The sequence below is a fragment of the Dendropsophus ebraccatus genome, chromosome 6 (genome assembly GCF_027789765.1).
Source record: "Dendropsophus ebraccatus isolate aDenEbr1 chromosome 6, aDenEbr1.pat, whole genome shotgun sequence".
In the NCBI taxonomy this organism is placed as follows: Eukaryota; Metazoa; Chordata; class Amphibia; order Anura; family Hylidae; genus Dendropsophus; species Dendropsophus ebraccatus.
Window position 1 is genome coordinate 9,107,859 of NC_091459.1, and position 27,665 is coordinate 9,135,523.

The 27,665-nt window shown below is 43.9% G+C and overlaps 1 protein-coding gene and 1 non-coding gene across 4 annotated transcripts in view; both read right to left on the minus strand.

Moving 5' to 3' along the window:
• Positions 1-27,665, minus strand: part of ARMC9 (armadillo repeat containing 9) — a 97,324-nt gene that overhangs the window by 50,560 nt on the left and 19,099 nt on the right. For all 3 annotated transcript variants that reach the window (XM_069974460.1, XM_069974459.1, XM_069974458.1), the window contains exons 4-9: positions 23,408-23,578; positions 21,140-21,295; positions 18,572-18,664; positions 17,243-17,267; positions 9,448-9,599; positions 5,786-5,884 (exon numbers count right to left, since the gene is read on the minus strand). In XM_069974460.1, coding sequence (XP_069830561.1) covers positions 5,786-5,884; positions 9,448-9,599; positions 17,243-17,267; positions 18,572-18,664; positions 21,140-21,295; positions 23,408-23,578 — 696 coding nt within the window. The remainder of the gene's footprint in view (positions 1-5,785; positions 5,885-9,447; positions 9,600-17,242; positions 17,268-18,571; positions 18,665-21,139; positions 21,296-23,407; positions 23,579-27,665) is intronic.
• Positions 6,515-6,705, minus strand: LOC138796142 (U2 spliceosomal RNA). Its single transcript, XR_011363750.1, has one exon. It is a non-coding gene; the product is annotated as a U2 spliceosomal RNA (small nuclear RNA).

Sequence of the window (27,665 nt, forward strand, 5' to 3'; positions counted from 1 at the left end):
AATTTTTTTTTGCAGAAATCAATAGTCCAGGCGATTTTAAGAAAACACCAAAACAGGACTACAAAGAGTTAATCTACAAATACATCACCCTCTATCTCCTCTGACAGTCACCACTGACCTCTCTGACCTCTGAATAGGGCTCTGAATAGCTCCCCCGCTGTGCAATCCTTTGTTCTCAGCTAACTCCCTCCTCCTCCCTCTATAGACCAGACTGGGTACTTCTGATGCAACAAGTCACAATTTCCAGATTTTTTGCAGTGAATGGAAAAGAGGGGGGGGGGGGGGGCTGTGGAAAGTCTTTTTGAATGCAGATAATGGCATATTTTCCTAATAAACCCAATTACAATGTTTCTTAAAATCGCCTGTACTATTGATTTCTGCAAAAAGAAATTTCACGACAGCGACACTTTAAGATAAAAGCAATGCATTTGCAAAACCACATTCCCTTATAGCGAATGTAAGTTTTACACATGCATAGAATGGTGCTGGCGCAGGGAAGCTGGTGCCGCGGTCCTTTTTTTTCTTTAATTAAACCAGAGATGGGGAACCTTCGGCCCTCCAGCTGTTGCAAAACTACAATTCCCATCATGCCTGGGCAGCCATAGCTAAAGTTAAAGCTTCGGCTGTCCAGGCATGATGGGTATTGTAGTTTTGCAACAGCTGGAGGGCCGAAGGTTCCCCATCCCTGGTTTAAACTGTGGCCTGTAGGGCCATCTATTACTGGTGGTTCATTCGCTTTAAATGATACAAATAATTCCAAAGATAAACACAACGTAATGATGTTTCTGCTATGAAGCTACAGGCACAATTACTCCAGGTTCATGCGTTTTCACTATTATTAATGTTGCCTAAAGATTCTCTTTCATGATATTACAAATGATATAGTGGCCATGTACAGTGTAATGCATTAATGATCAGGATGAGTAGAATATTATGTGTATGCATGGTGCCTATACTATAATACATAATAGCAGGGTGTCAGAATACAAATCATCCACAATGTGGTCATGCCATCATGGCTGTAAGGTCAGACAGAGGAGGTGCAGCAGGCATGAGATGGTGCACAACAATTACCACTTACATCCTCATCATGACACTGGAGGACACAGTGATGTCAGGCCATGAAAAAAACAGAAGTCATACAATAAATCATAGCAGATCAACTTCAGTTAGACACTATAATCCACCTAAAACTTAAGGTGTTGACCCCCGACACTCAGATTTAAGTGTATAATGCTTCCTATAAACCCTGTTCTAGGATTTATTGTATGACTTCTATTTATTACAACTTACATCCTCATCATGACACAGTGAGGTCAGGCCATGAAAAAAACAGAAGTCATACAATAAATCATAGAACATACGTAGAGCAAGGATTTATAGGAAGCATTATACACTATATCTAAGTATCGGGGGTCAACGTGGATTATAGTGTCTAACTGAAGTTGATCTGCCTTTTGCAGTTAGTTTTATTAAGTCTATAATGCTTCCTATAAATTCTTGCTCTATGTATGTTTTATGATTTATTGTATGTTTTTTTTTTGTGTGTTGTTTTTTTCATGGCCTGACATCACTGTGCCGTCCAGTGTCATGATAAGGACGTAAGTTGTAACAAACAGAAGTCATACAATAAATCATAGAACAAACGTATAGCAAGAATTCATAGAAAGCATTATACACTTAGGGTCCATTTCCACAAAAAGATTATCTGACAGATTATCTGCCAAAGATTTGAAGCCAAAGCCAGAAACAGACTATAACCAGAGATCATGTCATAAAGGAAAGCCTGAGATTTCTCCTCTTTTCAAATCCATTCCTGGCTTTGGCTTTAAATCTTTGGCAGATAATCTTTCTGTGTAAATGGACCCTTATACAAAAACTAACTGCAAAAGGCAGATCAGCTTCAGTTAGACACTATAATCCATGTAAAACTTAGGCGTTGACCCCTGATACTTGGATATAAGCAGATGACTGGATTTCACAGCCCACTCTAAGACGGCCCAACAATGTAAATGAGTGCCAGTCTGCTAAATCGGCGCTCCTTTACTAGGCCTATTACACGGCTTGATGATTGTTAATGATGTCCGTGCAGCCCTTGCCCTAAACTGTTATACATCACCTCTCCACGCTACCTGTCTTCTCCTGCCCTCTGCTCGCTTCCCGGAGCCGCGGCTGCAGCTTTAGATCGGCCTGTCTGAACGGACAGGCTGCTCAGCCAATCACTGGCCGCTCCGGGCCACTGATCAGCTGAGTGGCCCATTGGCTCAGACAGGCCGATCTGAAGCTGCAGCCGCGGAAGCAAGCAGAGGGCAGGAGAAGACAGGTAGCGTGGAGAGGTGATGTATAACAGTTTAGGGCAAGGGCTGCACGGACATCATTAACAATCATCAAGCTGTGTAATAGGCCTAGTAAAGGAGCGCCGATTTAGCAGATCGGCATTAATTTACATTATTGATCCGTCCATCAGCCGCACATCACTATTACAGGGTATGTGCACACTGAGCAATTCTCGCAGAATTCCGCACTGATTCCAACGCAAAATACGTGTGGAACTCTGCCCGTTTAAATGCATTGTTTCATTCTATAGAGCAAAATGTGAACTCCGTCTGTGTGCGCACACAGTGGAATTTCCGTCCGGAATTCCGTCCAGATTCTGCGTTCCACCCAAAGAATGAACAGATTCATTCTTTGGCCCCGTTCACACTGAGCAAGAACGTCGAAATTCCATGGCGGAGCGCTCTGCCGTGGAATCCCGCCTCGCTCAGTGTCTCACTGTGAGTGAATGAGAGGGCGCGCTCCTCCGCTGCTGCCGCTCTCCACTCATAGACATGACACTTCTTTGAGTAGAGAGCGGCGACAGCGGAGGAGCGCGCCCTCTCATTCACTCACAGTGAGACACTGAGCAAGGCGGGATTCCGCGGCAGAGCGATTCAACGTTCTTGCTCAGAGTGAACGGGGCCTTTGGCCAGATTCTGTTAGAGGAATCCTATAGAAGTCAATGGGGCTTAAATTCTGCTCAAATTCCGCTGAAAACTTTCCTCTTTAAGGGCTCGTTCCCACTGAGGAAAGGTAGCGGAATTCCGCGACGGAATTGTCCGCCGCGGAATGCCGATAGCCTCCCGCTCATAATGGGAGTCTATGGGAGGCGCGCGCTCCTGCCCTGTCCGCGCTGAAGAATGAACATGTTCATTCTTCAGCGCGGACAGGGCAGGAGCGCGCGCCTCCCATAGACTCCCATTATGAGCGGGAGGCTAACGGCATTCCGCGGCGGACAATTCTGTCGCGGAATTCCGCTACCTTTCCTCAGTGGGAACGAGCCCTAATTCCTCAAGGATTCCTCAGTGTGCACATACCCACAGGTAGTGATGCACGTTTTTTTGCAGTCAGCTCCTAGTAATAATAGTATTTGTAATGATAATATATGCCTCCTGCTCCCGTGTATAGCAATACAAACAAACTGCAACACCACCCAAGAACAAAGGTCTCTACCTGTATAGTACCGCGTCCCATGTGTGCCATGTGTCACTGAGATCGAAGAACCAACAAACGGGAATTATTTGTTGTAAGGGTATGAGCAGGACATAGAGTACAGGGGCAGACACTGACCAGGATGGTGCACAAGTACTATGTTTTCCCTGGGATATCTGAAATTGAGTGTATAACCGGATTTGTATGGCCACTGGCCCTAATGTAATTCTGGTAACTAATTTGGTGCCTTGTGCCACAGAGTAGGGTCTTTGTTTTAACAGTTTAGCAGGAGAACATAAGGAGTCTCATGAGGCACATTATCTAGAAGTCATATGCTTAGCTGGCACAAGTGGTTTTATTATATTACATTGAACATCCACCCACAGTCTTGTGTCATAAAGTTTCAGAATGCATTGCAGAAGAGAATCCGTACTGAGACACCTTATACGGGGGTAGGGAACCTTGGCTCTCCAGCTGTTGCACAACTACAACTCCCATCATGCCTGGACATGTAACATAAGCTTTAGCTTTGGCTGTCCAGGCATGATGGGAGTTGTAGTTTTGCAACAGCTGGACACACGCCTGCAGGACTTGGATTGTCCCTAGAGACATGTGTAACCTTAGAGGGAGATATGGCAATGCTGAGCGGAGCTGAGCTCAGTCCCCTGCCAAACCAGGCAGTGAGAGGGGACGCAGCAGTGCTGAACTAAATGTTCACCAGCTAAGAATACCCCTTCAGACTATGTTCACACATTGTATGAGACCAGCCGTTCCGTGACCCCGGCCGGGTGACGGAACAGCCGGTCTCTGGCCGGATCATCTTGGCTGGTACTTAAGTACGGGCCGGGTGATCTTTCCGGCCGCGGATCTCTGATGCGGGCGCATCAGCGTGCCCCGCATCAGAGCTTCCCATAGCCCACAGTGAAGAGAGCGGCCGGAGCCGCTCGCTTCACTGTGTGCACTGACAGGTCTTTCTGCGGCCGGAATTCACTGAATTCCGGTCGCAGAAAACTGACCTGTCAGTTTTGTTCCTGCGCCACATGGGCTCCCGGCTGGAGCCTGTACAATGTGTGTATGCTCCGGCCGGGATCCTATTCAACATAAGGCTATGTCACACAACGCAAAACTACGGCCGTAGTTTTACGTAGTGTGAACATAGCCTTAACGTGCGTTCACATGTAACAAGTTTGCAGCAGTGTACAGGGACCAGGAGAGAAATGCGGAAGCACGCCGGTAGAATGCGGAAAGGTAAGCATTGAGTCGGGAGCCATGTCGTTAAAGGAGAAATCCGGGTGGGTAATTTTTTTTTAAAACAGCCGGGGAGAAGGTGACTGAACGTAATAACATGCTCCACCGCTGTGGTCCGCGGTCCTCCGCTCCAGACCCCGGTCTCCTGGCCGCTTCTTATTCTGAGTGGGGACCCTGGACGTGAAGTGTAAGACCGCTCAGCCAGTCCACTCAGACTCAGGAAGCGGCCGGGGGAACAGGAACCAGAGCGGAGGACAGCGGGCCCCAGCACTGTAGCCAGGGAGATAAGTGCTTGTTATGTTTAGTCACCTCCTCCACAGCTGTTTTTTTAAAAAAAGACCAACTCTGGACTTCTCCTTTAAAGGAGAAGTCCGGCAAAATTTTTTATTAAAGTATTGTATTGTTCCCCAAAAGCTATACAAATCTCAAATATACACTTATTACTGGAAATGCTTATAAAGTGCTTTTTTTCCTGCACTTACTACTGCATCAAGGCTTCACTTCCTGGATAACATGGTGATGTCACTTCCTGGATAAACATGGTGATGTCACGACCCGACTCCCAGAGCTGTGCGGGCTGTGGCTGCTGGAGGGCATGATGGCAGGGGGATGCTCAGTGTCCCTCCAGTGTCCTGTGTCCCTCAGTGCCCCTCTGCCATCATCCTCTCCAGCAGCCACAGCCCGCACAGCTCTGGGAGTCGGGGCGTGACATCACTATGTTATCCAGGAAGTGACATCACCATGTTATCCAGGAAGTGAAGCCTTGATGCAGTAGTAAGTGCAGGGAAAAAGCACTTTATAAGCATTTCCCATAATAAGTGTATATTGGGGGATTTGTATAACTTTTCGCCGGACTTCTCCTTTAATTTTTAAGTTGATAGCACTATATTCTAACAGTAGAAGTTAAATTTGCTGCGGAAATGCAGTGCCATAGACTTTAATTAAAATCAGTATTACTGTAAATGGGGTACGTTTAAAGACACCCCTTAAGACATACTAAATCTAAATGTTCCAAATGTGTAAAATAATATCAGTAGCGGTGGACATTGGACTAGTCACATGTACTTACAGTTCCAGGTCTTGTGAAGTCGATGCTCTGGGCTGCACTTTGCCTCAGCTGGCTGTTAAAAAGTCGAGTGCAGACGCTTTGTAGATATTCAGGAGTTATCTGAAAGCCGATCATATAAAGGAATCAAATCAAACATCTGATCCCCACTAACATAAAGGTAAATGAGTCTTTGGGGACGAATGACCAAATGGAAAAAAGATGGATAAAAGTATTGGAGTTTCACCATAAATGCCCAGCAGGGAGCCCCTCTCTGGCTGCCACCCACCAGTTTAAAGCAGGGATTCACGTAATTATGGCAGGAACTCCTGCTCCTTTACAGTAAGTAGTGGTGCAAGATGCACCGCTACTTACTGCTAGTTCAGAGGCAGTAAGTGGTGATGCTATTGCATCACCACTTAACTCTTTACACTGTGGCCCAGGCACTCTGCACCGGGCCCATGGAATGTGAAAACCAACTAAACACATTTACATTGTGCCCTATGGAAACACACAGCTCAGTTCTTGAACTGCTTGGTTCTAGAACAGCTCTCCAGAACGGATTGTGTTCCAGAACAGAGGTGTTACTGTATACACACACACACATAACTTTATATGTATTGACAGATTCATTAATAGTGACCGGTCAGGAAACCAGGAGGCTCAACCAACCAACGCTGCCTCCTGGTTTTTAGCTGCTACAACTGCAGGAAAAGCATTGCTGGTGGCCATGAGGCAGCTATGGTTAGGGAGTCTCTGGGTTCTCCTCTTGGAGGCACTGCAATATTAGGTCAATGCCTGGAGAGGACAGAACAAGCTCTTTTTCCCTCTCCCTGTTCTAAAAATCCATTTAATATATGGTCCCCAGATAGGGGACTTATCAGATATTAAACTGATAAGAACGGATACTACACCTGATCTAAGCCAAAAGGCTGGGAAGCGATCTCTGGGTTCTCTTCCCTTCACAATGTTACGTTTATCACATTATTAGTATGGAGATAATATTGTGAGTTCACACTTTTACCCAGGCAACACACCAGCCTGTCGTAGATAATCACTTATAACATGGAAGTGGACTCATTTTACAAGATTGCCATCTAGCGGATAAACGTTTTACCGTACAGCCATTTCTGACCAATATTAGCATTTCATATATAAATATTGCCCTCTGCAGGGCAAACACCATAGAACATCTGATTATTCGGCCAATAGTAGGTCTTGCAGCCTGTGTGTTTTTGGATAGTTTTGTCAGATTTATACAAACTTACAGGACTTAACCACACTTTTTCTATGAAGATAAATTGAACGCCACATGTGGAGCTGCTCATCGTAATCCCAATACTATCTATCTATATTTAGGTTTAGTTTATGAAACGGAACACACCCAAGGAGACAAAGACTTCATGTAAAGTTCTTGAATAAGCTATGTACTGAGTTTACACATAAATACTTAAAAGATTACATGCTTACTTACATTTTTTGGGCCCAAAATAGTAAAATATAAATGCTAAAGGGGTATTTCACTCAAGCATAACTTTTTATATGTTTCTGCCCATGGTAAAACTAATAATTCTTTCCAACCTTGCTATTATCTATACAGTCTTCTCCTTGTATATCTATGTATGAGCCTTCCTCTCCCTCTCCCCCTCTTCCCCCTTCCCTTCTGAGACAGCTGAAGTCCCTGGTAGGCTTCATCTGCAACATTGTAGCTTCTTTGTAATGCTGGGAGGTTTATTAACAGCGAGTTCATTAGCAACTTAACTCAAAATAACCCTCCCAGCATAACAAAAAGCTACAATGTTACAGATAAAGCCTGCCAGGGACTTGTTCACATCTGCCGTCTCAGATGGGAGGGGGTAGGCAGAGAGAAAGGCTCACACACACATTTTTGTGCCTTTACCAGAATGCTTGGTCCCCTGCTAGTGACAAGACACCATAATGTCTGCACAAACACAGTAAATAGAAGGGGAATATGCATACTGAATCCATGGGAAAGGTACCAAAATGGCACAGCGAGCGTATGGAAAAATTTTGTTCTTCAACTATTTTAAGCCAGTTAAAAAAAAAAAAAAACACAACAACAACATCCTTGTTTCCTTGGAAAACCTCTTAACAATCTCTTCCCTAGTAGTCATTAAGCTTGAAAACCCTTTCATGGAACAAGCTGGATTTCTCAGTGAATCAGTCTGGTTACAACGGATCCAACACTAGTAAAAATGTCAAGAAACTGGAAGGATGCGGCAGAAAAAGGTCAGGGTCGTTCTAAAAATCCAAAATAGCTAACATTAGAAATGAGCATACTGATCTACGGCTGGTTCTGACAAGACTCTCATGTACGTTTAAATGAGTGGACAAGGACAAGTGCGCCAAATTATAGGCTAAGGTTTCCACGTCTTAATGTAGACCTGATAACAGCACCTAAGTAAAAAAAATTCTTATACATTAGAATACAGCGCTACAACGAGTTACAGTGCACTGATCCCTATAGTGCTGACACAATAGCATATTCTTTGGTCGTACTCCAATACCTTAGTATTGCTTGTATGATGTCCCTTGTCCTCTCGGATCCAGCATAGGTTAGAAGTGTGTTGGGAGCGGGCCCTGGCCTGCGGCTCCACTACATCTAACAATCAGTGCGTTGCCTGCGGTCCACAAAGTTCAAGTGACGTCACTTCTTTCGTGGGTATGGTGGCTGGTAAGGGTGAAGCTTCCAACGTGTTTCTGTGATCTCGGCTGCCTTAGTCAGAGATGAGTTCGGACCTTGCGCTTCCTCCTTTTATTGACTACCACTAGTAGTCCATAAAAGGAGGAAGTGCAACTTATCTCTGACGAAGGCAGCAAAGACCGCCGAAACGTGTTAGAAGCTTGACTCTTACCAGCCACCTTACCCACGAAAGAAGTGACGTCACTTGAACTTTGTGGACCGCAGGCAACGCACTGATTGTTGGATGCCGGGGCCCACTTCTAACGCACTTCTAACCGACGCTGGATCCGAGGGCAGGAGAGGACACCGTACTTCATCAAAAAATACTAAGGTATCGGAGTGCAACCATAGGATGCGGTATTATGTTAGCACTATAGGGATCGGTGCCCCGCCACTCATTGTTGCATTGTATACTTATATATGAGTTTTCTTTATATATATATATATATATATATATATATATATATATATATATATATATATATATATCTATATATATACACACACACACACACATATACATATACACACACAGGACTCCTATAGCAGTACAGTGCCGTGTTATGTGATTTCTTCTTCCAGGAGATACATCACTACTTGCATTAGCACCTAAATAAGGCTACTAATAAGCCCATGGCTAGATAGAGCATCAGGATTCTGGGCATATACCTTTATTATGTCCTTATTATTTCCAGCATGGAGATAAAAGCCCTTATCCCTTATAAGTAAATGAGGCTTACATATACCTACATTCTCTACATGTCCGTATTTACATATACCTACCACCCACCCCCTCTAATTGACAGCCACAAGGATGTCTCCTCCTGTACTCCTCTTCTTGACTACATCACTACACATGTGCCACCCCTTGGCTGGACAGTGTTTGAGTCGGATTTCAATAAAGAACAGTAAAGGAGAAGATATGGCGGGGAATATGGAAGCTACTGGGCATGGGTAGAAATGATTATTTATGGTTTCTTACCAGCTTTCCATTGACGGTTGCCTCAAGAGAGTCGACAAGCTCAGCGGTGACACCGATCAGGTTATGGTAGTCAGACTGCATCTTGTTGAAGCGTTTCATGTAGGTGATGGCTCTATGTTCAGCTTCTGCCAGATGCTGCTGTAGCTGCATATCTGTACAACAGAACAGTATAGCACAGATCAATGGGAGGATTTTACATGCTACTAGTACCCCCATGCCACTCTATCACAGTCTGCCCGACCACCCACACACAATCCTCTGCACAACAGGAGTATAGTCCCAGAACACAGTGACTAACACAGCCTATGTCCAAGTCCTAACTACAAGAAGAACTGTATCTTTATTGAAGCAATAACTTCACACAGGTTAGTATCAACCTGCAGTACACTTAAAGTGTCACTGTCGTATTTTATTTATAATTATATATATATATATATATATATATATATAGTTATTTTGCAGAAATCAATAGTACAGGAGATTTTAAGAAACTTTGTAATTGGGTTTATTCGGCAAATATGTCATTATCTGCATTCAAAAAGCCTTTTCCCAGGTCCCCCCTCCTCTTCTATCTCATTCACTGCTCATTATCAGGAAATCTCAACTTGTTGCATCAGACGTGCCTGTCTGTGCTATGGAGAGGGGAGGGGGGAGGAGGAAGGAGGGACACTAGTCGCCAGCAGAGAGCAGAGAACAAAGGATTACACAGTGGACCGTGTGAAAGCCAGTATTCAGAGGTCAGAGAGGTCAGTGCTGACTTCAGAGGAGATAGCCTGGTGATGTAGCTGTAAATTAACTCTTTGTTGTCCTGTTTTGGTGCCTCATCTTCCTCCACCCCCCCCCCCCTTTTCCATAAGAGAACCATGAAGACAGGGGGAAGGGGATGGGGGGGGGGGGGGAGATGAGGCCCCAAAACAGGACAACAAAAGTTAATTTAGAGCTACATCACCGGGCTATCTCCTCTAACAGTCAGCACTGACCTCTGAATACAGGCTTATATGCAGCTCCCGCTGTGTAATCCTTTGTACTCTGCTCTCTGCTGCCGACTAATCTCCCCCTCCCCCTCCATAGAACAGAGAGGGGCATGTCTGATGCAACAGGATGAGATTTCCTGATAATGAGCAGTGGATGAGAGAGAGGAGGGGGGGACCTAGGAAAAGTCTTTTTGAATGCAGATAATGGTATATTTGCCTAATAAACCCAATTACAAAGTTTCTTAAAATCACCTGTACTATTGATTTCTGCAAAATAAAAAATAAAAATATATATATATATAAAAAAAAGATTAAACAGGTACACGTTAAAAGGTAGCCAATCAGCATGTTTGTGCTGATATGGTTCCCTCCAGCACCTTACAGAGCTGGGGCGGATCCACACTACGGAATTCTCGCGGACAATGTCCACGGAATTCCGTCAGCTGTCCGCCCGCACATCTGGGCGCCTTTCTGCCGGCCCCATAGACACCATTCTATGGGCCGGCGTATTCCGCTATACGCTGAAAGAAGTGTCATGTCACTTCTTTTAGCGGATCGCGGAATACGCCAGCCCATAGAATGGAGTCTATGGAGCCGGCGGAAAAGCGCGTGCGCGTGCCCGTGCGGGCGGACAGCTGACGGAATTCCGCGGACATTGTCCACGAGAATTCCGTAGTGTGAACCCGCCCCTACTGTGCAGTTAGTGGCATGTACCAGGCACGGCTACAGCAGTGGCACCGGCCCAGCCTGAAGTACTGGAGGCAGGCCTGCCGGCCCCCAGTGTGACGTTCTGCACTCCCCTGTGATGTGGCTCCATTACAAATAATCTCAGAGGGGAGGGGGTTTAGTCACATTGGGGGCTGGCGAGCCTGCCTCCAGTACTTCAGGCTGGGGCGGGCGGTGCTCGGGAATAGACGGGTGCTGTGCATGGGGAGCCGGGCTATGGTATTAAAAAAAAAAAGAAAAAAAAAAAAAGAAAAAAAGACTGCATCATCGGCATCCTCGATGTAAAAATCTTAAAGGGATGTACCTGATGCTACATTCGCTTTGAAGCGGTTATCCAGCGCTACAAAAAACGTGGCCACTTTCTTCCAGAGACAGCCCCACTCTTGTGTCCAGGGTGGGTGCAAGTTTTGCTGCTCAGTTCCATTGAAGTGAATGGAGCTTAATTGCAAACCGCAACTGCAAAGAGTTGTGTTGTTTCTGGAAGAAAGTGGCCATGTTTTGTAGCACTAGAGAACCCCTTTAAGGGTGCCTTCACACCTACCGACTCGCAGCGTTAATAACGCTGCAAGTCGGCTAGGTCCTGGCAGATCACTGTCAGTACATACACGCAGCGGTCTGAACGACCGCTGCGTGTATGTAAATCTGCCGGCCGCTTAACCCCTTCTGACGCCGGCCGCCTCTCGCTCCGCTCTGTATACATTACCTGTCCTCGCTCCACGGGGTCCCGGCATCCTGCTCTCCCGCCCGGCCAATCAGTGTGTTACCCTGCCGCAGCCACTGATTGGCCGGGCGGGAGAGCAGGACGCGGGGACCCCGTGGAGCGAGGAGGTAATGTATACAGAGCGGAGTGGGTGGCGGCCGACATCCGAAGGGGTTAAGCGGCCGGCAGATTTACATACACACAGCGGTCGTTCAGACCGCTGCGTGTATGTACTGACAGTGATCTGCCAGGACCTAGCCGACTCGCAGCGTTATTAACGCTGCGAGTCGGTAGGTGTTAAGGCACCCGAAGGGCACAGGATAGCTCATCATTCATTGATCAGCACCCACTTCCTCCAATCACTGTGCAGCTCAGCTCCTGTCCACTTGAAGACTAATGGTACTTTTACACGGTGCGATAATTCGCACGATCGCACGATTAACGATTTTGAATGAACAATGTTTTTTTTTTATAACGATCAGCGTTTAGACGGAACGATACATTGTACGGAAAATTCGCTATGTGATCGTTTTGCGATCTTTTAAGCCCATCTCACACATAGGTGAAATCGCTGAAAGAATGTTTACACGGAACAATCTGCGAATTTTTTGCGAACGATCAACGATGATTTGAGAACATGTTGAAAGATCAAAATGAACAATTTTTTGCTCGTCGTTTGATCGTTCGCTGCGTTTACACGTACGATTATCGTTCGAATTTGACAGTTATCGTGCAAAAACGAACGATCAATCGTCCAGTGTAAAAGTACCATTAGGGTATAAAACCACACACAGTATACGCAGCAGATGTGATGGTGAAGATTTGATGCTGTGTTCAGTTATTTAGATCTAATCTGCTGCGTATCGCAGCAGTAAATACGCAGCGTATACGGTGTGTGTGTTTGTACCCTAAGGCTGGGTTCACACTACGTATATTTCAGTCACTATATTTCAGTCAGTATTGCAACCAAAACCAGGAGTGGATTAAAAACACAGAAAGGATCTGTTCACACAATGTTGAAATTAAATGGATGGACGCAGTTAATGGCAAATATTTGCTGTTATTTTAGAACAACGGCTGTTATATTGAAATAATAACAGTTATTTACTATTATGTTGCCTTTCTGTGTTTTTAATCCACTCCTGGTTTTGGTTGCAATACTGACTGAAATATACGTAGTGTGAACCAAGCCTAATGGTGTGTTTACACAGACAGATTTATCTGACAGATCTTTGAAGCCAAAGCCAGGAACAGACTATAAACAGGGATCAGGTCATAAAGGAAATTCACAATTTCACAAGTCAACCACAAGAGGGCACCAACACTATAAAACTATCATACAAAAACAACCAATTCTCCTGATCATTAAAAGCAGCACACTTACAATTTACAGAATTAGGAAAGAATAACAAAAAAATGCACATTCAGATTTCTATTAAGAATTAGTAATAACCACTAGCATCTAAAAAAAATAATTGCAAACTATTACCTAAAACAAACAGTGACAGAATGTATTGTTTGACTAGACTGGACGATTTGCTCTCTAAAGAGGGGCACTGAAGGGCAGAGATAATCTAATAAACAGTTTAACACACTTGGGTACAATGCCAGGTTTTTTCTTCTTCAAATTTTACTTTAAAAGGGGAACTCCGGCGAAAATCTTTTTCTTTGAGATCAACTGGTTTCAGAAAGTTATATAGATTTGTAATTTACTTCTGTTTAAAAATGTTCAGTCTTCCAGTACTTATCAGCTGTTGTATGTCCTGCAGAAAGTGGTGTATTCTTTACAATCTGACACAGTGCTCTCTGCTGCCACCTCTGTCCATGTCAGGAACTGTCCAGAGATGCAGAAAATCTTCATAGAAAACCTCTCCTGCTCTGGACAGTTCCTGACATGGACAGATGTGGCAGCAGAGAGCGCTTTGTCACACTGGAGAGAAAACAACATTTTCTGCAGGACATACAGCAGCTGATAAGAACTGAAAACTGAGATTTTTAAATAGAAGCAATTTACAAATCTATATAATTTTCTGAAACCAGCTTTGAAAGAAAAAGATTTTCACTGGAGTACCCCTTTAAAAACACCTCTCTACTCCTGAGCTTCAGATTACATGTCTTATAGAAGGCATTAACACCACTTGGTTCTCCCTAGCGTCCTCAGAGTCAATGAAATCATGTTAGTAAATTCTGGGGTAGAGAAGACCGCAGAATATTTGAAATCCTGTTTAGGCAGCAGGAACTGTAATATTGGCAGGAATCTAGTTATAACTAAAGAACAAAGACGGGACCGTTTTTAGTGCAGTGGCTATAGGGTGTATTCAGACTGCAGCACCAATAAACTACTTGTAAAAGATGTACTAGAATTGATGCTAACCCACCCATTAAATTACAATTATGGGCACATCTATCTAATTTTAAAGGACAACTCCAGCAAAAAAAAAAATTTAAGTTAACTGTTGTCAGAAAGTGCCCGAGATTTTTAATTTACTTCTATTAAAATTTCTCAAGTCTTTCAGTACTTATCAGCTGCTGTGTGTCCTACACGTCTATATCTATCTCAATGACATACAGCAGCTGATAAGTACTGGAAGACTTGAGATTTTTTAATAGAAGTAAATTACAAATATCTGGAATTTTCTGATAGCAATTGACCTGAAAGATTTTTTTTTTACTGAAGTTGCCCTTTAAAGCGACTCCGTACCCACAATCTGAATCCCCCCCCCCCCCCAGACCACTTATACCTTCAGATAGCTGCTTTTAATCCAAGATCTGTCCTGGGGTCCGTTTGTCAGGTGATGCAGTTATTGTCCTAAAAAAATACTTTTAAACTTGCAGCCCTAATCTGTGCCCTAATTTTGCACCACCCCTCCGTCCCTCCTCCCCTCCCTCTTCATCATTAGGAATGCTCCAGGCAGATTGCCTCCTATTCCTCACCTGTGGCAGCCCGGCACATGGACTGGATCGTTAAGGACCTGTGCAATGTTCAGCATGGAGAGAATGTTCCAGTGGCATTCCTAATGATGAGGAGGGTGGGGAGGAGGGACGGAGGGGTGGTGCAAAGTTAGGGCACAGATACTCCCATTGGGCATAGGGCTGCAAGTTTAAAAGTATTTTTTTAGGACAATAACTGCATCACCTGCCGAACGGACCCCAGGACAGATCTTGAATTAAAAGCAGCTATCCGAAGGTACAAGTGGTTTGGGGGGAGGGGGGGCAGATTGTGGGTACAGAGTTGATTTAAATTTCTCTGGTGTCCTGCCACTGGATTTATCATGAGCCGCATCCCGCCCTCTTTAAAAATCCAGCATAGTGGAGGTTGCGCTAGGTGCAGACCTGGATAAATGTGCCCCTTAGATTTGCTGCAATATGTGATTTTTTTTTTTTTTTTTTTAAATATTCCTTTAAAATATACACTATAAAAATCTGTTACTGACCACCGTTATTAAATAGTGCTAAATACCTAAGAGAAATCCACAGTATTTTGCTGATTATGGGGCAATAATCTCTTGGTGTAATAGGTAATATTAAAAGGCAACAATGGCTGACATGCACAATGTTGGCTGATCATTTCAACATGTTAAAAGACAACAATCCCAATAGTGATGTCCCAGCCTTTTGCTCCGTGTAATATGGCCCTTATCCCAACTTTCTGGCAAGCCGCTGGTGTAGGCTGCTGTGTGTGACTGATGCTGGACAGGGAGGCTACATCGTTCTCCTTTGTGTTGTCCCCTGCGGGTGAGGAGAGTATTTTTGGGATTTTAACACTATGGGGGAGATTTATCAAACATGGTGTAAAGTGAAACTGACTCAGTCGCCCCTAGCAACCAATCAGATTCCACCTCTCATTTTCCAAAGAGTCTGTGAGGAATGAAAGGTGGAATCTGATTGGTTGCTAGGGGCAACTAAGTCAGTTTCACTTTACACCATGTTTGATAAATCTCCCTGTGTGTGTCCACCTCCCTCACCAGTGGTAAATCTGTTACTGGTAGACACGTACTTTGGTGCATGTGTGCATAGCTTTATTTGTGCTCCCTGGTTATTTTGGATAAAAAAATTTCAGTTGCCACCTACTGGTAGGATTCTTGTTTTTAGGGCTAGTTTACACAGAGTAAAACTGGCGGAATCCGGCCATCCTCCGTGTCATACTGGCAGTCTATGGGAGGCTTGCACGCCTCCTCTCTCCTCTCGGAACAATTGACATGTCGATTCTTCCGTGCAGAGAGAGGAGGTGCGCGAGGCTCCCATAGAATGACACGGAGGATGGCGGGATTTCGCCAGTTTTAATCCGTGTGAACTGGCCCTTAAAGGGAATGTGTCATCAGAAAATGACTTATTGTTTAAATAATGTTTTTTTTATGCTAAACTTATTTAAAGAGTTTTAAGCGATATTTATTCTAATTTTCCATTTTCGATCAATATTATAAAATAATCCTGATAACTTGCAGTTTTCACTCTCACCACTGGGGCTAAAACTAAGACTGAGACTTCTTGTTGTGTTTGTGGTGACAAGAGGAGGCTGCTGTAAAGTGATCCATACAGCATTGCAGCGTCATGTGACTCCAGTAGATAGAGGAGACAATAGCAGCTTCCTGTGGAATTACCTCCTCAAAGGTCACAGAGCGGCTCAGTAATATTTAACATTCATCTCAAGGGGACAGAGTGTCTATTGTCCTCTATGTCCATGAGTCTTGCTGTAAAGCATGTCACTAAATGCTGTTACAAACAGCCCAGGAAATATGGCCGTCCCCAAAACAATGTAAAAAAAAAAGTGAAAAGTGAAACAGATTAGAATAAAAGAACAAGTTTTAGTATCTGACTCTAATCAGTAAAAGGAATTTTAGGTGACACATTCCCTTTGAGGTGAATGTGAGGCAAGGGTCAGAATATTCCATGTAATCACTGCATAACTCTCTCCCAACTCTGTCTGATAGTCATCATTTTAATGTTCCAAAATGTTGTTTTTCTCAAACTGTGGCTCCCTTCCCAATAATCCCTTCTTCTTAGACCTTGAAGTTAACTCATTGCCCTCTACACAATCAGGCTATGTGCACACACAGTATGTAAAGACTCATTGTAGACCTTAAAAAACCACATCTGTTTTTAAAAATTATAACAAGTTTAGTTTTTTTAAAACAACGGCCATTATTTGCCATTTCTGTGTTTTCAATCCACTCCTGGTTTTGGTTGCAAAATACTGATGAAAAATACTGTGTGTGTGTGAACAAAGCTTGAGACTGAAATGTGCTAAAATGTACTGCTATGTTATATTAACAAGTGACTACACTACTGTCACTACTTTTCATCCTGTTTGTTGCTCCTTTTAATAGACACAACCCTCATGTCTAGAAATATCAGTTTAGTAAAACTAAAATTTGCTAAATTGCACCGTTCTTACCTCTGCCCCATTGGCCGCTGTCTTTCTGGATTGTAAACAGGTTAAGGAAAAGCACATTTCATTGTCACCATTTATCACGTCAGGTGCACTGTCTGGATTATATATATATGTTGGACAAGAACTGATTTTAATCTTTTTGAAGATGTCACAGGTGCAGCCACAATGAGCAGATCCACTCCTTATATTACTAGGTATGGCATTGCTTATAGGAGAAACGTCTTCAGTTACCGTCCTGCAGCTGTGTAATGTTTTCATATTTCTGCCGAAAACGTCTGACGCTCAATGAATCACCGCAAGAGCTAAGTTTAAAAACAGTCATATCCCAGTATCTTAGGAAAGAGTAATAAAAAAAATAAATAAATAAAGAAAAAAAAAATATATATATAAATATATATTTTTAAAAAAAATTTTTAAAACAGAAGGATGTGAGTTTTGTGCAACGTCAATGACATCTCCAGTGTCACAAACATTTAGGGGGACATTTATGAAGACTTATCAGCTGCTGTATGTCCTGCAGGAAGTGGTGTATTATTTTCAGTCTGGCACAGTGCTCTCTGCTGCCTCCTCTGTCCATGTCAGGAAATGTCCAGAGTAGTAGCAAATCCCCATAGAAAACCTCTCCTACTCTGGACAGTTCCTGACATGGACAGAGGTGGCAGCAGAGAGCACTGCGGTCACACTGGAGAGAAAACACCACTTCCTGCAGGACATACAACAACTGATAGGTACTGGAAGACTGAAGATTTTTAAATGGAAGTATATAACAAATCTGTATAGCTTTCCGAAACCAGTTGATTTCAAAGAAAAATTTTCTCCGGAGTACCTTTTTAAACCACCTCCCTGTATAAGCCCATGACATTTCCACTGTGTAATATAAAGTCATGTGAGTAAAGCCAAAACTCAGAGTAACCAAGTTATTACTATTACTTGTCAGTTTGAGTATTAAAGGGGCAGTGCCATTACACTTATGACGGCCGGCTATCAGTTATCTCCCGCCTGCCGTCTGTCCTCCCCATACACAGGAGCATCTGGAACAGGGAGAAGTGGGCTGCTGCGGCTTATCTCTCCCGAATCAAAGGGGTAATATGGTGACTTTCTATCACGTCCGACCCCTATCACCAACAACATGTGTCTGTGGTTGTTCGGGGGAGCTCCATACATTTTAGATTGATGACCAAAGTCTAAGGTGTATGGGGGCCTCAAGTGTATAGGTTGATGGTGGTCAAACTGCTAGGGATCCCCAGCGATCTGCAAAGTAGAATAAATTACAATTTCAGAAATCATCCACAACATTTCTTTCCTTCAGTTCCCGAAATGTAGAAAGGATACGTAAAGCGTCACAAGACGAGGGGTACTTCTAGCCTTCAGAGTCAACGACAGGAACTTCTCCAACCTAGACTTCAGCTCAGGAGCCCAGGAATCCTGGGGATAAAAGATGTATACATTATAAACATAGCCGGCTAGTGAGAGCGATCGCACATTGTGGAGTAGTATCGCCAATGCTGATGCAGTTACTACCGCACATTGCATCACATGTATAATCTCACAGTGTGACAAGTAATGGAATATTGTATGCATGGAATTCACATCCCAGACATCACAAACCACCATTCACACTCACAAACGTCCAATAACCTCACACATAGTGAGAAGAGGGTCTGATGACTCAATTTACAGGAATGCCGAGAGCTGGCGAAATATGAAATATGGTTCTGTATTGTCTGTAAACAGTGAAGACTGTCTGACTCCTTGATCTCAATGTTAGTACACGAAGGACCCTGACAGTCACAAAGGAAAAACCATAGTCTATAGGTGTACTAATAGGTAACTATTTATTACATAATGCAATGGTTCTGGGGGGTTTTCACCTAAGTGAATAAGCCTATAGGAAGGACCTAAACAGAAGCATCTATGTGCTCTGTAAACTGCTAAGTATGTATGGAACATATGATATGGATACAATGGCAGACGGCAGGCTGTTCTTTACCTAATATGTGAAGGATTTTTTTTTTTGCCTTAGTTAGCTGAAAAAAAAGGCTAATCATATGTCACCTTGTGCAAGTCATGCTCCAAAATGTAACCAAAATAGTAATATGCTAATTTAATCTGGCATAGGATTTCGATCAGTCACGTTGTAACCAATCAAGATCCCATGTTTAGCAAGCGTAAAGTGACACTGTCCCCCCTTTTTGCATTCTGACTTCTCTACACAGGTGTAGTGGGTAAATTTAGCGGTTTTCTCACCTTATTTTATATCATACGTCATAGGGCTTGTTCAAGTAAAAAGTGATCTTTATCAACTGCAGATTGTGTTAAGTGGGTGGGGCTTCATGGCAACTGTGCCATTTAGCCCCGCCCAAAGCGGCACCATTGGCCACGCCCTCTCCGCCTCCACATAGCCCCGTCCCCTCGACCATTGGTAAAGTCTGACCTAGAGGGGGTGGGGCCTAGTCCTTTAGGCCAGCCTGTTCCAATGGTTGGTGAGGGGACGGAGCCTGTGACTATGACGTCATGGAGGGGTGGGGCCAAGGGTGGCACTGTGGGCAGGGCTAAGTGACAGTTCCAATGAAGCCCTGCCCACTTAACACAGTCTGCAGTTGATAAGAAAATCACTTTTTACTGGAACAAGCACCATGACGTATGATATAAAATAAGGTATGAAAACGGCTAAATTTACCTTTTACACCTGTGTAGAAAAGTCAGAATGCAAAAAGGGGGGGGGGCAGTGTCACTTTAAAGGGAAACTATCAGCAGGTTAGATGAATCTAACTTGCGGATATTACCCTATTGCACAGGAGATGCAGAGGAGGAAGGTATGTCTCTTACCTTCATCCTCGTCGCTGTTTTGGTGCAGTTAGTCGTGTGCTCCATAGTCTGGTCACACTGTTAGACTGTTACACTGTTCTAATAATAATAATAATGCATGGAGTAGGCAGTCCATATTGGCGCTGTGGGGGTGGGCAGTGCTCCTAGTGGGTGCCCCAATGCTCCTAATTGTCTCACCGGACCATGGAGCAAACTAACAACTGCACCGGAATGACGCAGAGGAGAAGGGTAAGAGACATAAGAGACATATCCTCCTCCTCAGCAACTCCTTTGCAATAGGGACATATCAGCAGGTTAGCTTAGTCTAAACCTGCTGATAGCTCCCCTTTAATCTGGCATTTGCCTTGCATAAACGCATTTCTTTAACCAATCCCATGGGACTTTGATCAGTCACATTATGACCAAAGTCCCATGTCTGGCAAGCTAAAAGGCTGTGGAGTCTCGAAACACAGGACTAGCCAGATATCCCTCCAGGAAGGCTGAGTCCTTCCCAGGGGGATATCTGGCTAGTCCTGTGTTTTGAGACTCTTAAATGAGGCTCCTCAGGCTCTTCTTTTGCATATTCATTTTTTCTAGGGAGCAATGCACCTAGGATTTCACTGCATTGAGCGTTTTAACTGGCAGCCAGCAGTGTTATCGTTTGGCTGGTCTCCCTGAGATCAGTGATCTGTTTCTCTTAAAGCTTAATGGTAGGTCCGTAACAGAAACCTGGGTAACAATTCCTTTGAAGTGGCCATTTCTGAGAAGGGATGAAGCAGGTCAGGAGACTCTACATGCTCAACAAGAAACCTCTCTCTCAACAAGAAAGTGTTTCCTGCAGTGCTCTGGCCTCATTTCCTAACTTGAGTGTCTATCAATCATAAAGGTCTGTATTACAAATCCCATTTCTAAGGAGGTTAAAACATAACACATAAATAACATCCAATCTTCAAGTAAGAAGAAAGCCTCTGGCCTCCCTGTTACGCTCTTAGGTGTAATAAGCTTTTCATCCAGGCTAATGGGTAATATTTTATTAGCAATGCTGGCTCATGTTCTCTATGAAGTTGGATATCTCTATTTGTTATGAGCTACCTGGAAAAGTTCTCTGAAGGATGGATGAGCCGCCGGATTAGGAACAAAGGGAAGGGCATAGAATGGAAGGAATTCTGTAGTCTGGCTCAGTGCCGCTCCACTGGTTTCCAAGTAGGTTTTAAAATGAGCAATGCGTTCTTCACACTCTGCGCGGTCCTATATTAACAGAAACAGGAATGTGGTACACAGTAATATTTATAGTTCACATAAAAAAAAAAAATCGATTATATCTACAAGTCTGTAGACTGCCTCTGGAGAAGGCTGCATTTCTATAAGAAGAGAAGAGCATACTTACCTAGCCCTCCCTGCTTCAGAGCTCCATCCGAGTCATCACACAGGTAGCAGCTGGTATGAGCCGTCCAGTAACTGGTACAGAAAATAACTACACAACAAGTAGTACTTACTCTGACTTTCTCTTTTTATTTAAAGGCCATTTTCACACATGCCTAAACTGGATCTCATGCTAGAGTTCTGCAGCGCAATCCGCTGCGGCCCTGTGTCCTGTAATTTTCTATGTCTTTTCATTCCGCTGAGAGTGTGTAAAGCTCCTTCCCACTTGACACACCACTGCCCGGCTAATACATTACCTGTCCGCACTCCCGCTTGCTTCTCAGGCTCCCTGGTGCACCCACTGATTGGCTGAGGGGGATGTCAGGGAGTCGGGAGCTAAAGTAGTAGGCCGGAGCATGGACAGGTAAAGTATTCACCGGGCAGCGGTGGGTTAAGTGTGAAGGGGCTTTACATACTCGCAGCGGAATGAAAAATCTGCTGTAAGTGTGTAAAGCCATAGAAAATGACAGGACACAGCGGATTTCGCTCCGGAACTTGCAGTGTGGAATCTCCTGCAATACTGTATGTGTGAAACTGGCCTTAGGGTACAAACAAACACAGCGTATACGCAGCAGATCTGATGGTGAAGATTTGATGCGGTGTTCAGTTATTTAGATCTAATCTGCTGCATATCTGCTGCGTATCGCAGCAGTAAACACGCAGCGTATATGCCGTGTGTGTTTGTACCCTTAACGTGTTTATTAAAAAAGAAATTTTTGCATAACAATTACATTCAACAATTGTGAAAAAAAGGAAAAAAATTCTACCAATTATTTCTGAGAAACATGTCCGTATCAAGAAGACATGCAAGGTATGTAGGAGAGCCACATAGGAGGTGGGCTCATCTTGGGGACCAACAGCACGTCATCTGCGCAACTACATAACACCCCGCTGATGATTTGTACCCAAAAGCATTCTGGAAGGATACAGCCCCCTTTTTTTTATTTTTTACTTTACTCATTTGGGGCCAGCACAGGGATGCCAGTGGCACGGTCATTTTCTTTTTTTAAAATGCCGCCCAGTTCCCGCTCTCAGCGGCAGTCTTTTTCTGGACATCGGCGCGCTGCGGAGTACTGGGGGCAGGCCCACTGCCCCCCAGTGTGATGAAACCCCCTCTCTCTATTAGAGTCAGGGGACAGCACCACAACGGGCCTGCCATCAGTGCATAAATCAAGGCTGATGCTTGGGAGAAGACCAGCACTGAGTGTGGGAATCGGCCGGAGTTTCAAAAAAGGACTGCCCCAGGTGCTGAATACAGGAGAAAAAAAAAAAAAAAAAAAAAAGCGATAAACCTGATGGTACATTCACTTTAAGCAGTGACTACTCTGCCTTTTTTACACTACATGCAGACCTAACAAATCTTTCTTGCATATATCTGCTGCCAATCATTAGCAAATCAAGGGCAAAATACACTTGGGTGACATTTGAAATCCTACAGCTGCCCCAATATCTGCACTTTTTTCATCAGCAAGCGTTCAGCTGTTAAGGAACCCCATTAGACTGTGGCCCACTACTGACATTTGTCACAAGTTTATTCCTGCACAAATTACTTAATATACCGTAGTCTCTTCATATAACTCCTAACATCTGAATAGGAAATGTATGGGAGGTGAAAGGACAATAACTCACAGTCGTGTGGGAGGATGGGGCATCAATAATCACACACAATAGACCATTAAATACGGCCATGACAATGATGTGAGTGGCCATCTCTTACAAGCCAAGAAAAGCAGACCACTCCCAAGACTGATCTGTTTTGCAGCAGCTGGAGGGCGGCAGGTTCCCCATCCCTGAGCTAACCCAATATATATTAAATTTTATCCACATATATAATTAACGACATGGCTGACCGCTGTATGGTATATGACATTTCAGTATATAACATTTGTGTAAATACATTATTAAAAGAATAAACGTTAAAAAAAGCCTCAGACTTACAACCTGTCCTTCATTATGCTTTAAGGGGAAAATGGCAAAGTGGATATGAAGGTAGAATTCCAGCTTTTGTGCCAAAGGGTCGTTGCTGCGGGTCTCAAGAGGGACGTGTTCATTCCACTTCTCAAAGAACGTATTTCTGTCCCCATCTTCAAAAGCGGTGAGGAGGTCTTTCTGCAAGAAGTGACAGGATATGATGAAGTCAGTCGAAGCTGGTAGCAGTCAGCATAAGGAGCCGTGCATTATCTAACCAGTTCTGCCATTAACCAGACCCACTAAGTCAATAACAATATCCTTTGAAGCAAAAGACCCAATCGGCCGAGGATCGGGCATTTACCCCGTCCCTTTCACATGGGCTGATTATCGGCCACAGGAGCGTTTCTTGCAACGCTCCTGCAGATAATCAGCCTGTATAAAAGGCCCCTTGGGCAGCAAAAAACTAATGACTGGTTCCATTTAAGGTCCAATTGGACAAACATTTTGATGGAAGGACAGAAAGCTATGAAGGGTGAAGAAATCATTAGTCATATACTAAGTATGAGGGATGTAACTTATCATATCCTGTTGCTGCTCCCACAATACCTATCGGCTCACCTCCATCACAGGAAGGATGACCTTATCCCAATTTACTCTCTCTTATCTAAAATGTAAAAGAATGAAGCAATCTATCCTTACAGACAAGATGTTTCCTAACATTCACCACCCTGTCTGCAGAGGTTACACCGGGAGGTGAAGAGCAGCTCAGATCCTCAGACAGGGCGTTGCTTCGTGCTATCAGAAAGCCCCCCCTCGCCAGTGTTAACATTCCTCACATTTCAAGTCTATCCGTCCGCTCCGCAAATGTTCCACCAACCTAGATAGATTATTAGCAATAAATGTCTGAACGATCCCGACCCCAGTATCATTGCCTGGCACAGGGTTTGTTTGGGCTGAAAAAAAAAAGACGCCACAAAAACGGCCAAAAGCTGCTGGCAATTGTTCCTGCTTTTGTGGCCGTTTTTCCGGCTTTTTCTCATTTTAGTGTAAATTAGTATAGGCTTTTAATGCCCTGCGCTTTTTTTCAGCAGAAGTAATAAAAATTCTTTATTATACGATTCCAGATTTTCTAAAACAAAATTGCAGGTAGAACTCAAAGATTCAGAAGGACATGACTGTTTTCAGGTGTTTTTACGCCCCTATAGAAGTCGGTGGGTGGAGTCGGTTGGTGGAGAGAGAGACGCTAACGTGTCTGTGGGCAAAATAGATTTTTTTACTGGCCAGGAAGGCCACACACTTAATATAATCTAGAGTAGAACCCTGGATTCGCATACAGTTTTTCAGGTTGAGGCTGTGTTCACACGGAACGGCCGGTCTCTGAAAAGATCATCTTGGCCGGTACTACCTCCCCACAGCACTCTATGGAGCATGGCGGAGTGTATACACTCTGGCCGGGATCCCTTCAGCCTGCAGCATTACGTAAGATTTGTGGAAACAACGGCCGTGATTTTCACGGAGCTTACGTAGTGTGAACATAGCCTGATACAGTTAGGTATGTTGAGGGTTTCATCAACCAAGGCCAGTGAGGTAAGGAGAAGCCACTGGGGACCACACAGCTTAAATCAATGGATTGTTTACATCATTTACCACAAAGAATCAATAACATGGTATTGTGATAATACTAAATATTCAGATTCTGAACTTTTTTTTTAGCTTTTTTCCCCCTTCATATCCTAAGCCCACTCAATTATTCCCAACCCAATGTATGACAAACAAACAGTTTATCGTTCCATGTAATAGTACCCTTAATCAGCCAAATGGGTCCTAACCGGCCGATTATCTTTCCGTGTAATAAACACAACGATCAGCTGATGATCGTTGTCATCGGCTGATCGTTGATATAGGTTTAGACCTATAATTGTCGGGCGCCGACCACTCATCGCTATGTGTAAGAACGGTGCACGGCCAGCAGTTGACGATAAGCAAAGAAGAATACATTACCTATCCATGCTGCAGGGTTGCTCATGCGCTCTGCTTCTCACCAGGTCCTGTGCACTCCACCTTCAGAGCGGCCTGTCTCAGCTGACAGCCAATCACAGGCCGGGACCAAAGCGGCCAGTGATTGGCTGAGCGGCCTGTCAGCTGAGACAGGCTGCTCTGAAGCCGGAGCACACGGGACCCCGTGAGAAGCAGTGCGCAAGAGGAGCCCTGCAGCATGGGTAGGTAATGTATACAGTTTAAACAAGGGCTGCAAGGACATTGGTAACAATGTCCCTGCAGCACTTGTTAAACGATTATCGGGTCGTGTAATAGGCCCAGTAAACGAGTGCCGATCTAGCAGATCAACGCTCGTTTACAGTTATTATCGGGCCCCAATTGGCCCGTGTAATAGTACCCTATGTGATACACAGTGCGCTTTTAAAAAGCACGACTCAGGGGCAGCAAGCACTGTGTCTTAGGCCTCATCCACATGGGAGACCATAATGCAAGTTTGTGATTGGGGCAGCCCTCGGATGTGCCGCCCAAAATCACAGACTGTGCATTTGCAAAGAAAACAAAGTCTATACATGTCTTGTCCATTGGTCCACAGACTTTAATGTGTCCTATACAGTCCATACTTATTTTTATTGTGCTTGAAAAAGCACAATATTGCAATCCCTTTTCTTTCTTCTTCTTCCAGCAAATTTTCTGCAAGTAATACAGTTTGAACCATTTTGACTCTGTTCAAACTGTTTTTCAAAGCCCTCAGTGGTAACAGGTGTGCTAAGTATTTTTGGTTCCGATCAGATTTGTCTTTTTTAAAAAATTTATGTTTAAAGACCAAATATTCCCCATAGAAATGAACAGTGGCTGAAGAGGCTGAAGTTGCAGAGGAACTTGCCCGTTTAAAGCTGAATAAGGCGATGGGTCCAGATGGGATCCATCCCAGGGTTCTTAAAGAACTCAGACCTGTGATTGCTGCCCCCCTGACAGATCTGTATAACCAATCCCTGCTAACAGGAGATGTCTCCGATGATTGGAGAACAGCCAATGTTATACCAATCCACAAGAAGGGGAATAGAGAAGAGCCCAGTAACTACAGGCCAGTGAGCCTGACATCTGTAGTAGTGAAAATGATGGAAATTCTTCTAAAAAAGAAGATAATGGATCACCTAAGAATCAACAATTTGATGGATCCAAACCAGCATGGCTTTACTGAGGGCCGATCATGTCAGACTAATCTCATTGATTTCTTTGATTATGCCACAAAAGTGCTGGATGAAGGTGGTGTTGTGGATATCACCTATCTGGACTTCAGCAAAGCTTTTGATACAGTTCCCCATAAAGAGCTGATAGAGAAGTTGGAGAAAATTGGACTAAATCCCTGGATAGTTCAGTGGATTTGTGGTTGGCTGAAGGAGAGATATCAGAGGGTTGTTGTTAATGGTGTATATTCTGAGCAGAGACTGGTTACAAGTGGTGTGCCACAAGGGTCTGTTCTGGGTACTATTCTTTTTAATATGTTTGTAAGTGACATAGGAGAAGGGTTGGTAGGTAAAGTTTGTCTGTTTGCTGACGACACAAAAGTGTGCAATAGGGTTGATATTCCTGGAAGTGTCAGTAATATGGAAAATGATTTAGCTTTGCTAGATAAGTGGTCCAAACAGTGGAAATTGAAGTTCAACGTTTCCAAATGTAAAATAATGCACTTGGGGAGGAGGAATCCTCTATCCGAGTATCACATTGGCAGTACTGTGTTGGAAAAGACTTCAGAAGAGAAGGATTTAGGGGTAATGATTTCTGACAGCCTTAAAATGAGTCACCAGTGCAATCAGGCGGTGGGGAAAGCAAATCGTATGCTGGGGTGTATAGCTAGAGGTATAACCAGTAGGAAGAGGGAGATTGTGATCCCGCTGTATAGAGCTCTGGTGAGGCCACATCTGGAATACTGTGTCCAGTTCTGGAGACCTCACCTAAAAAAGGACATTGATAAAACGGGTCCAAAGACGGGCTACAAAAATGGTGGAGGGTGTGAGGCATAAACCATATCAGGAAAGACTTAAAGATTTGAATCTGTATAGTCTGGAGGAAAGACGGGAAAGGGGGGACATGATTGAAACCTTTAAGTATGTTAAGGGACTAAATAAGGTTCAAGAGGGGAGTGTTTTTAGTAAAAAACTGAGCTCAAGAACAAGAGAACACAGTGAGAGGTTAGTTGGGGGAAAGATCAGAAGCAATGTAAGAAAAAATTATTTTACTGAAAGAGTAGTAGATACCTGGAACAAACTTCCAGCAGAGGTGGTTG